The sequence below is a fragment of the Ornithodoros turicata genome, chromosome 4, assembly GCF_037126465.1.
Source record: "Ornithodoros turicata isolate Travis chromosome 4, ASM3712646v1, whole genome shotgun sequence".
Classification (NCBI taxonomy): Eukaryota; Metazoa; Arthropoda; class Arachnida; order Ixodida; family Argasidae; genus Ornithodoros; species Ornithodoros turicata.
In genome coordinates this window covers 83,367,770-83,380,582 of record NC_088204.1, presented here as the reverse complement: position 1 = coordinate 83,380,582, position 12,813 = coordinate 83,367,770, and the positions used below count along the sequence as shown (strand labels likewise).

Sequence of the window (12,813 nt, the reverse complement as noted above, 5' to 3'; positions counted from 1 at the left end):
CAGGAGCCACTCACAACGTCTCTGCTGGCCAGCGCGGGAAAAAAGCTGGGGCCCAGTGCGCATGCGCAGACCGACCTCCTTTCCCAACCTCCTTCCCCTTCTCTCCTCGGGTTTTTCGTCTCTCCTCTCGTTCCCCCTATCCCCCCAGCCATCCGCCGGAAGCTGCCGTTTACGCAATGGTCCAGGAAAAATGGCGGGCGCCCAAACCACGTGATCCCCAGGAGCCACTCACAACGTCTCTGCTGGCCAGCGCGGGAAAAAAGCTGGGGCCCAGTGCGCATGCGCAGACCGACCTCCTTTCCCAACCTCCTTCCCCTTCTCTCCTCGGGTTTTTCGTCTCTCCTCTCGTTCCCCCTATCCCCCCAGCCTCGTCCGTTTGTGGTTTGTCTTCGGCGCTTGCTGTCTTGCTGTAGAGCAACGATCATGCTGTCCCAAAGCAAACAATCAAAAAGCGATGGTGTATGGCAAATCAACTTTATTTGTCCTCGGGAACTGCCTCGAAAAAGCTAGAGTACATATCTTTTTACGTCTTGTAACAGGCTTCACTGTTCTTGTGGAGCTTTAGGTGCTTCGACATCGAAGGGCAGTTCAAAAGCCAATGCTGAGCTATGTGCGTCGTTGTTGCCGATGGCTGCGGTAGAACTAAAACAAAACAAAAAATATATTGATGATCCGTAACTCTGCACGAAAATCACTGCTATGATAGGTAATCAATCTTGATTTCGTATTTGAACACCAAGGCATTCGTCACGAATGTTCGTAGATCACAGTGAATGAACGGCTGCGACGCGCATGAGGGGCAGCTACATAACCACACATAATTTGATTACCGGCATATCAGAAACGTACAATTTACGGCAATGCACTGCACAATGAAACGCCGCTAACGTACTGATGAGTGACTCGTAAATGTTGTACGTAATACACTTAACGTGATAAACCTGCATTACTTCCTTCAGTCACAAAAAAGTAATCAAACTTGTCTTACCGATCACCTGCAGTACGTCGGAAAGAGTGCACACTTCCTCTCTGACGATTTCTGCGTCCTTTGGAGGTGCAGGGATTCTATGTCATGTTCGTCTTCCCGCTGTTGTGATGATGAGGTGGATGTGCCATTCCGTTCTCACATTAGCAGTTCGCCACAATCTAAATCTAAAGCATTCAAAACTCCCAAACTACCCCCTAGCGTCTGCGTGCACAACGGTTGCAGTCCGAGAGAACACGCGTGGCCGGACAGACGCCCGATGTCTCCTGTCCTTCCTTCCTTATTATGTCGTTTTTCTCTTTCCTCCGTTCGGCGTTCGGCTGCTTCCGTTGAGCGGTTCGCGCGTTCGGATGCTCGCTCCTCAGTCAAATGACTCTCGCCCAATCAGCGCAAAGAAAACTGACGCCAGTTTTCTAGACCAATGAGCATCCAAATATTTATACATATATTACGCAGCCAATCAGAGATCGTTAGCGTACGCGCGCCGGTGGCGACATTATTTTGGAGGCGGTGCGTTTCGCTTTAGAGCCGGCGGCTGGTGCAGCGTCCCGGCGGCCGTTTCAGGTTTCAGCATAGTTTCGAAATAGCTCGCATCGGTCGGCACGGCGTCCGTCCTCTTGTGTTCTGTGTTTCGGTGATGTCAATCGGCAGAACAGTTTGTGATTCTACGCGTGTTGTGCTGTTCCTGGACACGACTATTATCCCACGTACAGTCTATCAACTACGGAACTGGAATGCTTCGTGGGCTGGTGCGGTTGGAGCGTGAAGAACGCGTTCGAGCGCCGTCGGATTTTGAGGCCTGACAACAAAGACAGGATTACGATTACGTGCCACACAAGCGCCTTTTCCGCTCTGCAAACAACGAAAGAAGATGCTCATCATTAAATCGGCCGGCAAGGCGTCCTCTTGTGTTCCGTGTTTCGGTGATGTCAATCGGCAGAACAGTTTGTAGAAGTGTTCGCTGGTTTATTCATGCGTCGATGTGATTCAACATGTGTTGTACTGTTCCTGGGCACGACTATTATCCGACGAACAGTCTATCAACTCTAGAACTGGAATGCTTCGTGAGTTGGAGCGGTTGGAGAGTGAAGAACAAGCGCGGGCCCCGTCGGATTTCGAGAGCTGTGTTCGTTTTGCTTTAAGTTCGAACTTAGTTACAGTGCGTCAGCAACGGGCTTTGTATTCACAGTGCATCCATGTATCAGATCTTTGAATCAGTGCTTTGTGTCAAATAAATATTTCTGTTAGCCAAAAGAAGCTTCAGTTATTTTGAATATCGGGTAACGGTGGTAGGCGTGAAATCCGGTAGAAGTCGATGGTAGCCAGAACCGGTCGAAAGGTCAGCCAAAGTTAAGGCTCCTGATTGGCCGACTGGCATTGCATAATTTCTACAACGTTGCACTCTCATTGGTCGTGTGCCCAGTGTTGTGTGAATTATCTCAAACTAGGACAAACTATCTCTGAGGACGCCCTCTGTTTCCATCACCCCGACCTCACTACTTCTCTCCCTGTACCCTCCCTCGCTCAGTTTCCTTCTCCCCTCATCCATGATTCCTCTTCCTTCTTTCCGTCTCTCTCTCTCTCTTAGCCTGTGGCACCACTTCGGTGCCTGCCCTGATGCAAAGGGGACGAGGCTACCCTGAACCTGAACTATGGGCGCTATGGGGAGCTGTTGGAGCCTGGTTGTATCATGTTCACGGAGGAGAAGTAAGGAGACCGAACTCGGCTGGAGAATGACGTCCCGATTCCTCGAGTCTATTGTTGGCCGCGGCGCGGCGCTCGCGTTCCCTCCGGTACTAGCTCCGCGAAATCTCCTGCAAGGCAATGCGCTGTTTGTCCTCGAATACTCTACTAAGAAGTGTTAAAAACGAGTGTTTGTGTTATAAAAATTAACAACGCTTTCTCCAACAATGAGTTAATGTTTTCTGGTCAGCTCCAATCTTGTTTTGCAATTTCTGTTGCCTCGTTTTCGTGTCATAGGTGGGACCTACTCCAAAGGAAGCAAAGGCTGTGCTGAAAAGACGCATTTAAATGGCGTGGAGGGAATGATATGTTTGAAGATCTCTAAAGTTTCCGGACGCGATCTTTTCGGAATATGTAGAATTTCTATGTGGTGTCGCCGCATAAGCTGGGACTGGGAAAGTTTTATCTGCGTACGTGTAAAGCAATTAAGAAAAATTTGTGTATGGCGACGTTTAGTGACACGCTATGCTACGGTTTTGGGAACAGAAGAGAAAGTCTGTAATGTGTGTTGTCCAACACTGACATCTTGAATAACACTGAGTTTGATGTTCAGTTCCATGCCTAGGAGTTTCAATTTACTTCAGCACAAGCATGCTGCTCAAAACGTTTACACCAGGTATTCTACCCAAGCTAAAAAAGCCCCAAATCCAGTAGATATGGGCTTCACACCCCAACCGGACACCAAGATGAAAATCGTCTTGGGGAATCTCTTCCTTAAACTGTACGGGCTCAGTACGTGTACACAGTCCTCTACCGCGTTTGCAAACCTGGGAATGAAAGTGCGTTCTGGCACCTTGGTATTAAATTCGTGTATGGTGTCATGTGAAATGTAACTCTATCCTCTGTACCCTAGCGGATGCTTCACAATTACGACAAAAAGCTCCCGCTTCCCAAAGCGTTGTGCACGCGAAGCGTGTGGTAGAAACGCGCGCTACGACGCTGTCGTGCAACAGCTGGAATCCAAATTTGCTCAATTACATCATTTCCTCAGAGATGTTCCCTGCGAGATGTTCGTGGGAAGTAATAATAATCAGTGCACACCATTGACAATGTAGATCTCGCAGTGGTGCAACTTACCATCCTGTACGATATCAAACAACAACCTTTGTGCTCCTTCGGGTGTCTTTTGATCTCAAATAAAACAAAACATACTTCCGCGATTCTTAACAGCTTCTTAACTGCGAGAGCACTACGCTTATTTAGACATTCAAGCCTCGAGCAAACGCGGATCCCCCTTGACGGCGGCTTCCCCACATTGTAAAATGAAAACCTCCCGCGTTGCACCAACAACAACTCCAGGCGAAAAATGCAAAGAGAGATCGTTCCTTGATACACGACAATCGTGTTTCTTTATCAAAATATTTTTTCCTGCTTGCACTGGACGCACTAGTAAGTCTGACACAGCGCATTACAAGCACGCCATTTCAGAGGAGCAAGTACCTGACGGAGCGCGAGCGCCGCGCCGCGGCCACAATTAGACTCGAGGAATCGGGACCACACTTTTTCAACGGCGTCGCGGCAGAGTTCGGTCTCCTTACTTCTCCTCCGTGATCATGTTGTATGGAGTGCCCGGACCCGGAGTGCCTGTCCGCTGGTCCGCTGCTCAGGTTCAGGTTCAGGTTCAGGTACGCCTAGACCCTTTAGCATCAGGGCGTCAGGGCATCCGCCGGAAGCTGCCGTTTACGCAATGGTCCAGGGAAAATGGCGGGCGCCCAAACCACGTGATCTCGAAGAGCCACTCACAGCGTCCCCGAGCTGCTGCGCGGGAAAAAAGCTCAGGCCCAGTGCGCATGCGCAGACCGACCTCCTTTCTCAACCTCCTTCCCCTTCTCTGCTCGGGTTTTTCGTCTCTCCTCTCGTCCCCCCTGCCCCCACCCGACTCGTCCGTTGGTTTGTCTTCGGCGCTAGCTGTCTTGCTGTAGAGCAACGATCATGCTGTCCCGAAGCAGACAATCAAAAAGCGATAGTGTATGACAAATCCACTTTATTTGTCCTCGAGAACTGCCTCGAAAAAGCTACAGTACATATCTTTTTACGTCTTGTAACAGGCTTCACTGGAGCTTTAGGTGCTTCGACATCCAAGGGCCGTTCAAAAGTCAATGCTGAGCTATGTGCGTCGTTGTTGCCGGTGGCTGCGGGAGAACTAAAACAAAACAAAAAATATATTGATGATCCGTAACTCTGCACGAAAATCACTGCTATGATAGGCAATCTATCTTGATTTCGTATTTGAACACCGAGGCATTTGTCACGAATGTTCTTAGATCACAGTAAATGAACGGCTGCGACGCGCATGAGGGGCAACTAGCATAACCACACATAATTTGATTAACGGCATATCAGAAACGTACAAGTTACGGCAATACACTGCACAATGAAACGCCGCTAACATACCGAGTGACTCGTAAATGTTGTACGTAATACACTTAACGTGATAAACCTGCATTACTTCCTTCAGTCACAAAAAACTAATCAAACTTGTCTTACCGTTCACCTGCAGTACGTCGGAAAGAGTGCAGACTTCCTCTCTGACGATTTCTGCGTCCTTTGGAAGTGCAGGGATTCCATGTCATGTTCGTCTTCCCGCTGTTGCGATGATGAGGTGGATGTGCCATTCCGTTCTCACATTAGCAGTTCGCCACAACAATCTAAATCTAAAGCATTCAAAACCCTCAAACTACCCCGTAGCGTTTGCGTGCACAACGGTTGCAGTCCAAGAGAACACGCGTGGCCGGACAGACGCGATGTCGTTCTTTCTCCTCCGTTCGACTGCTTCCGTTGAGCGGTTCGCGCGTTCGGATGCTCGCTCCTCAGCCAAATGACTCTCGCCCAATCAGCGCGAAGGAAACTGACGCCAGTTTTTTAGACCAATGAACATCCAAATATTTATACATATAATGCGCAGCCAATGAGAGATCTTCCGAGCTGGCACGCTGGTGGCGACAATATTTTCGAGGCGGTGCGTTTCGCTTTAGAGCCGGCGGCTGGTCAGGGCGTCCGCACCAGGGTCAGCATCAGGGCGTCCGCACGATCCGCCAGGGGCGCTACTCATCGGCACGCCACGATTGGACGATGGAAATTTGAATTCTGAATTCTGAACGCGCAGAAGCGTATGTACGACTACCGTAGCAGACGACAGCGATAGCTCCTATCAGGTCCCCCAAGGTCGCCATTTTCCCATGTATTTGTTCCTATCTCCTATGAAAACGCGTAGAATGATGATGATAATCAACCTTAGAATGAAACATCTGTGGAATTTCCCGATGTGTCCAAAGACTAAACTGGTTTTCGGTCACTCATTCCCTCCCGAGGGTGCACTGATGATGTCTCCCGTATGGGAGACGAAACGTCTGAATAAATTGGTAGTTTGTTATGTTAAGTCGGTGTTATTGTTTCCATCTTGCATTATGATTCCCGGCTTTTGGAATATATTCGCATCTGTGGAACGTCCACCGCGCTTGTACAGAAATACTAAGATAAGCTGAAGTACAAAGTATTGTAGAAGTTGAGGAAGACATGAGAGAACTGATGTTCTGAGGCTGGAACGCTGGAACAAGGGACAAATACATACAAAGCCTCAAATTGCTTAAGAAATTAACGAAGAAAGATGAAAGTCACTGAAGTTGAGGAAGCAATAACTGGGACGATGGGAAGCGCCACCGATAGCTTCCAAAAATGCGGGCACGTTATAATCTAGTAGGTCGTGTCCTTGTAAAGGAGTTACGTACGGTAAGCGCGTATGTTCACAACTTGAAATTTTATGCCAATGAAACATAAGGCATGTTGTATATGGGTGTAGCACGATTCCCCCGTCCCAACTCCCCCGTCTCATTTCCCCCACGCCGTCAATTCCCCCTGTTCCAATTCCCCCGTGACACTTTTCGCGCAGTTTGCGTTTCAGAAACGAAACAAAGACTTTGATAGGCGTCGACAGTGACGCATTTAGTGTTTGAGCCGTCGGTATCTAATCAAGTGATCTCATCAATGGTCATCTATACGGGCCGTTTTGGGCGATACTCAGCATTTCATGAACACTCTTCCTAGAAATACCTGGCAAAACCACCAATCATATGGAGCCTGCATATTTAGGCATGAAAAAGTTTTGGTTTCAGGCGCCTATAAAAGGCAAAAAAACCTCTGTTAAAGGCACTACAAAGGAGTTGTAGGCATCACAAATTACAGCCCAGTTTTTCGTGCTCTACGTAGAGCCCAACTCCAGTGTGGAAAGCAGAGAAAGAAGTGGATCTTGATGACACATGGAAGACAAAAATCAGCCCTGCAACTACGGTCTCAGGGCTACCGGAAGCAACATAAATGAGTCGTTACATGACATCTGTATACATAGAACTAGAAATACTCGAACACGTTGCTTTTAACGCCAAGTGACCCGTTCCATATTACCCGGCACTATATTGATACTAACCAGCGATTGACCTCCAATCAAACCCCAAGCTCGTTATTTATCAGCAATTTTGTCAAAAGCGCCCCTTCAAGCAATAAATGAGTTCGAAAACGCGCGGGCAGGTATCGTAGAGCGACGCCTTCCACAAGCCTTATCTGTTTTTGCTGCCGAATAGTAGGAATAAAGCTAGTTACAGGCGTTTATATCAAAACAGGCACTAACGCCGAAATTGAATTCCACAAAAAAATTGAGCATTTTTGCGGCATATAGACATGACATGCTTTAGCCTCGCCGTTTAAAAATAAGAGATGAATAAAATTCAGTGGCGATTTAGCGGTAAATGCGAGAGAAATGTGTTAGCATTAAGCGCCTTTTCCGGTCCATACTTGACTTCCGTTTCTCCACTTCCGGTTCGACACTTTCAATTCGTATATGCAAGTCCATTTAATTAACCTTTAATTACCCTCAATTACTTTCAGTTGCCCTGTATAATTACCCTATAGTGACCTGAGGTAATCTTGAATTTCATTTCCTTGCCTTTAATTAGCTTTAATTACATTTAATTACCTGCGGTTACCTTCGGTAATCTTTAATTTCATTTAATATTTCTCTTAATTACATATATCTTACATTCATTACCTTTAAACTCAACTTTCTTGCTTTAATTACCTCTAATTACCTTCAATTACGCTTACCTCTTACTTTTAATTGCCTCCATTTACATTTGCTCTCGGCTTTACAGGGTCGTCATGACAGTTCTTGGGCACCAATAAAACATTATTATTATTATTATTATCTCTCCTTTGCATGTCCACTTATACCTCTGCCTCGGTGAGGCCATCTCATACAAGGACACACACACATACATATAGTTTTTTCAATTTTTAACACTCCTAGCGCTAACGCATTAAAAATTGTGTTATCTCCCGAGCCATTCTTCTGTTTTAACCGTTGCGGGTCACTGCACTACGGCGGGGGAAATCCGACGGGTGAATTGGGGGCGGTGGAGGTGAGCCGGTTGCTTCGTGCCAGGGGAATCGGGACGGGGGAGTTTAAATCGGGGGAATCGTGCACCACCCTTGTATATGAGACACTTGGAGAAAGCGTCTTAAGGTATGGAATTGCTCTGTTTGGCAACTGCTCAGATTACCAATGTAGAAGAATAGAAAATGTAATTAAGGCCATACAGAAGCAAATTGCTGAGAGGCAGATACAAGATACTGTCTTTTAGAAATCTGTACATGCGTACTGTGTTAATGAAACATTATTTTCCCCAACGGTTTAAACCCCCCCCCCCAAGGTCCCCACCTCCCACTTTACCAAGTACCCAGGTTAAGAACAATGTATGGTAAATACATCAGATCATACTATGTGCCAACAATGTTCAATGAGATGCTGAGGTCTCTACAAAATGAAAAATCAAAAAGAAAGGCCAAGAAGGTTATTAATAATTGGTTAGTTGGCAAACAACTCCGATTTTAATATTACATGAAGAAACAGGCAGTCTCAGTATATTCCTAGTACCTTATTGCCTTATCTTGATGTAGTGTCAATACATATATATGTGTATTTAGTGTATATTTGAATTTTTTTGTAGAGAAGTCGTATTCCGCACCTTTGAAGCTATTGTTCATTTACATATGTTAAATGTATAGATCCTAAAATGTTGCTGGCGCAGGTTGATGGGGATTCGCTGACGAAATGATGCTGATGATTTATATATGTTAAACGTACTAAATGTCGCTGATACTACTCTTCTTTGAATGTGAATTACAGGGTGCCACTGTAAGGGGAGCCCACATGCTAACTGTCCCCTCCCTTGCTTTCCTTGAAATGTAGATGTAAATGCAGAATAACTATTCTAAGTGCGTCCTCCTATTGGCCCGCATCCAGAAGACGGAGCCTTCCTCGCTCATGGTCAGCAAACGCAAGGATAGCGATAGTCAGCCTTCCAGTCAGGAGAAGGCAGTTAGGTACTCTGACGAAAATCCTGGCGGTTACCGTGCTCCTTCTCCTGGGTGCCGCCAGTGAGTGCAGAAAAAGTCACGTTTTCTTGTACTGCACGACGGAATGCGCTCAGAACCAAACTCCGCATAACAAAAACGGCAAATTTTCTCTGTGCATTTCCAATGGGACGCCCTACCGTTCCTTCCACCTCTGCTGGTCGCAAAACACTCCCAAACGACGACTGGTTTTCTTGTTCATGTTACTTTCCCGCCGTTGTTCCACCTCATGACCGTCAACACCACCACCATATCCATGTCCGCTGGATTGAGAAGCTTCCGAATTTAGTCGTTCGCCAGCACAGGGATTTCCCATCAATTTTCTAGTAGCCGCAGACTTCCGCTTTCCATTGACATTGCCTTCTTGTCGACACAGAGAATCGTCTTACTGCCTTTCTTGCGCACATCTTTTCAACGTGCTCCTCCGCGATACATGAACCTCTTGTACCGGTTCCCCTCACTCACCCAACCGATGTCTTCCAGTACTTACAGACCTCTGATCTTCCTGTTTATGTTAAACCATGCCCCCTCGGAGAAGATCAACCCCAGGTCAGAATTCAGTACGGCCCACTTCTGCGCTCCACATGGTTTCCAAAAAGACTTGGGATTGGAGGCCCTGTGGTCACAGTCAGCCATAAAAATCACAAGGAGTGGCTTCTGCGAGTATGTGTCACAGTATTTCCTTTTTTTTTTTCCCCACCCTCGACTCCAACGAACACGTTTAGCCGCCATGGTGGTGGTCACTTTTTCGGTGCTGCTGCCCAGATTATCTAGCATTTGCTCGAAAACGAAGCCTCGAATGGTGTTGTCAAATCTGGTCGCATCCGAACTCTTCTTTTATCGCTTCTTTGTCATGGTTGTTATCACATTTTCTTTTACGAACACTATAGTTGTTGCATTGAAAAGAGTCATCTTTCAATGGCATGGCTAGCATGAACACGCCTGTAGGTGAAAACTTGATATACGTCACAGCCCACCATGTCTCTTGTCTCCAACAAACAAATGCAACCTTTATAAGGCAGCCATAGAAATCATAAGGAAGGTCACGAAAAGGCCATTTTGTTGGGAGAATCTGCGAAGGGCACCCTCCCCAGTTCCACCCACGTGCAAAAACAGTACTTGTGCCGCTCTCGTAGCCCTTTTTATGAAAAATTTGCCAAGGATAAAAATAAATAAAAAGAACACCCGGATGACACGGATGCAGCTTTTCTCTCTCAAAGTAAATCTTAGTCCACGAAAAAATTAATATTCCACCGCAGAAGGTGAGGGGTTTTAGGCGTGGGAGAGGAAGGTTGGTTAAGTAGCAGGAAAGCACGAGTGATTGTGTGTGTGCATATGTCCTTCGCGTCAGGGGTTTTCATACTAACAACGTTTGAAACGCGCACCGAGAATTCCTTTTTTTTTTAAATATGTATCTCACCTCGAGACAATTTCTGGTTCATGTTGCATTCAAATCGGGGATCCTCATTTCCTTTGGAAATAAAATAAAATGAAATAAAAATGATTTATTTCCTCCTCCGTTTGTGCACCACCTTTTCACCGCCTTTAAGCTGTCTCTTCTCCCTGGGATTCCTAAAGGCAGAGCCAAGTAAGGCCTTTCGACTCATCATCTTCTGGTGTTTCAGGTAATTTTCGCCTTTCTCTTCTTCCGCTTGCATGTCCATGAGCTCAGCAAATATCTTCTCACCCTCCTCATCCATCTCTTGATCCTTGTCCGCTTTGAGTCTGAGCTTTCCTAGCAGCGAGACAGACACTTTGCCACCAGGTACAGTCGAGATGTCATCCTGGAGGACTTCCTTCTTCTTGGGTGGGGCTTCAACAAAGACTTTGTTCCGAGAGTCTGGGGATGACAGTACCACTTTTTATCATCTAGTATGTAACTATATGAAAACAAGTTATGTTACAACCACCTCCTTGCAGAGGGTCCCTTTTAATTACCCAGCTCAACAATTGTTTCAAATTTTGCTATAAAGAAGGTGCTCGCTTTCTCTATTAGTTATATCGAGCCACGACCACTCTAAATTTAACGTTTAGTACGAGGATTATCCGATAAATACGTTTTCCATATTTTTGTACGTGCATCTGCTACCTGGAAAGCCATTAGGGCCAATGCCAATTAGGGCTTATGCCTTAAGTTGAATTTAATGTTTAAATCTGTTTCACTAAATTGTCACTGAAACATTCACCAACTAACCCTTTTAGGAACAGAAACAGCATTGGTAAAACCAGGTCCTTTAAGCGTGGTCTTTCGAACAACGGAACTGTCGCGAATAACCACAGAAAATTAACGTCTCTCCATGACAATGGAATTCTTACACCTGCACCAAAAGCTCATTAAACCCCCATCTAGGTGCCACATTTCATCTGCGACAGAGCAACGAATGTATTCAACTGTGCCTACGAATGGAGAGATATTTAAAAGTAACTTATCACTTGACTCGAATTGCCAAAGTCCTTATCAGACATACACAAGTGTGTTCAAAAGCCTCAAGAGTCCCAAACATCTTATAGGAGATACCATTTGATGTATTGATACATACCAAAGGACATATAGAGAGGAAGGGCAACAGATTTGTGCGTCTTCACATGGAGAGAGAGGATATTATCCCAACCACCGGGCAATTTTTTTTCCAGCACATCACAAACAGCACGGACATTTTCTACAGCCTGTGCATCTTTCATTCCCAAGTGGGCTGTCAACACTGTGCTGCAAATAGTCAAGAAACTTGAGTTGCACATTCCTCAAAGTGTGTCGTACAAACCTGGCCGTGCCTTCGCAGCGCAGCATCAGGTACGTTGTGGACAAAACATGCTCCAGGTGGGATTTCAAGTTGCTTTTCTTCGTGTCCACTCTGCGAGGAAGCTTGTTTTTCACGTAGAACGTCTTGCCGAGGTACCTCGCTATGATAGGATAGATGAGCTGGTCCGTCAAGAAGACATCGTAACCCGCGCACAAGTTGCGTTTCGCTTCGTACGGTTGGTATTCTGTCCGCAGTTGTCGTAGGGGTATTATCTGTAGATATATAGGAGTTAAACACTCTCTCGTAAGGGCTCTGTTAAGACGTACATCAATATTGCGTGTGACACCTGCTTCTTGGAGCAATTCTTTGTAGTAATCGACCGTCTTCTCGTTCTCGGCACGAGGGTTCTTTTTCTCCAAATCTCCAACAAACAGGCATATGTCGGTGTCTTCCGAAGCCAGCGTATAGGGCAAATCTCTGTACAGTCCAAAATAGATGTCAACTTTTGCGAGAAATAAACCAATCTACTTACATTTTAATCAGTTTGGCATTTGTGTTGTAGGGAATTTTCTTCAGCGTCAATTGCAAATAAAGGTTGTCATCCGAGCTGTCAATTAAGAGATTCTTTGCGTCTTTCACCTGGTATCTCTTGGCCACACTTCGTAGTGTCCTGAGGGCTTCTGCAACCTGTCCAAAAGATTATCACTGCTGTAGCTCGACCAAAAGAACCAATCTGCCCGTTATGCAAGATTTACAACCATATCTTTCCTGAAAATTAGCGTGAAAATACGAAATTGTCTCTGAGCATACCTTTTCCACATGCACATGCGCCGCCATTTTGACTGAAAAGGTTGCCAGGTTGCCTCGTTTCCACGCATTTCCAAGGGCATTTCCACGTTTCGTAGATTTCGTCATGTCTTACAAGCACATTTTACTACC

At 46.0% G+C, this 12,813-nt stretch overlaps 1 protein-coding gene and 1 long non-coding RNA gene across 2 annotated transcripts; both read right to left on the bottom strand.

The window, feature by feature from the left end:
• Positions 1-4,695: 4,695 nt before the first annotated feature.
• Positions 4,696-5,527, bottom strand: LOC135393573 (uncharacterized). The gene is made up of 2 exons (XR_010422675.1): positions 5,216-5,527; positions 4,696-4,871 (listed from the first exon to the last, which is right to left on the bottom strand). It is a non-coding gene; the product is annotated as an uncharacterized LOC135393573 (long non-coding RNA).
• A 5,091-nt stretch (positions 5,528-10,618) lies between these two features.
• On the bottom strand, positions 10,619-12,790 carry LOC135392203 (ribosomal L1 domain-containing protein 1-like). The gene is made up of 6 exons (XM_064622912.1): positions 12,685-12,790; positions 12,407-12,561; positions 12,201-12,351; positions 11,896-12,146; positions 11,674-11,840; positions 10,619-10,973 (listed from the first exon to the last, which is right to left on the bottom strand). Exons 1-6 carry the CDS (start codon positions 12,787-12,789, stop codon positions 10,639-10,641), a joined length of 1,164 nt encoding a protein of 387 aa, XP_064478982.1. The 5' UTR covers position 12,790; the 3' UTR covers positions 10,619-10,638.
• Positions 12,791-12,813: the final 23 nt, after the last annotated feature.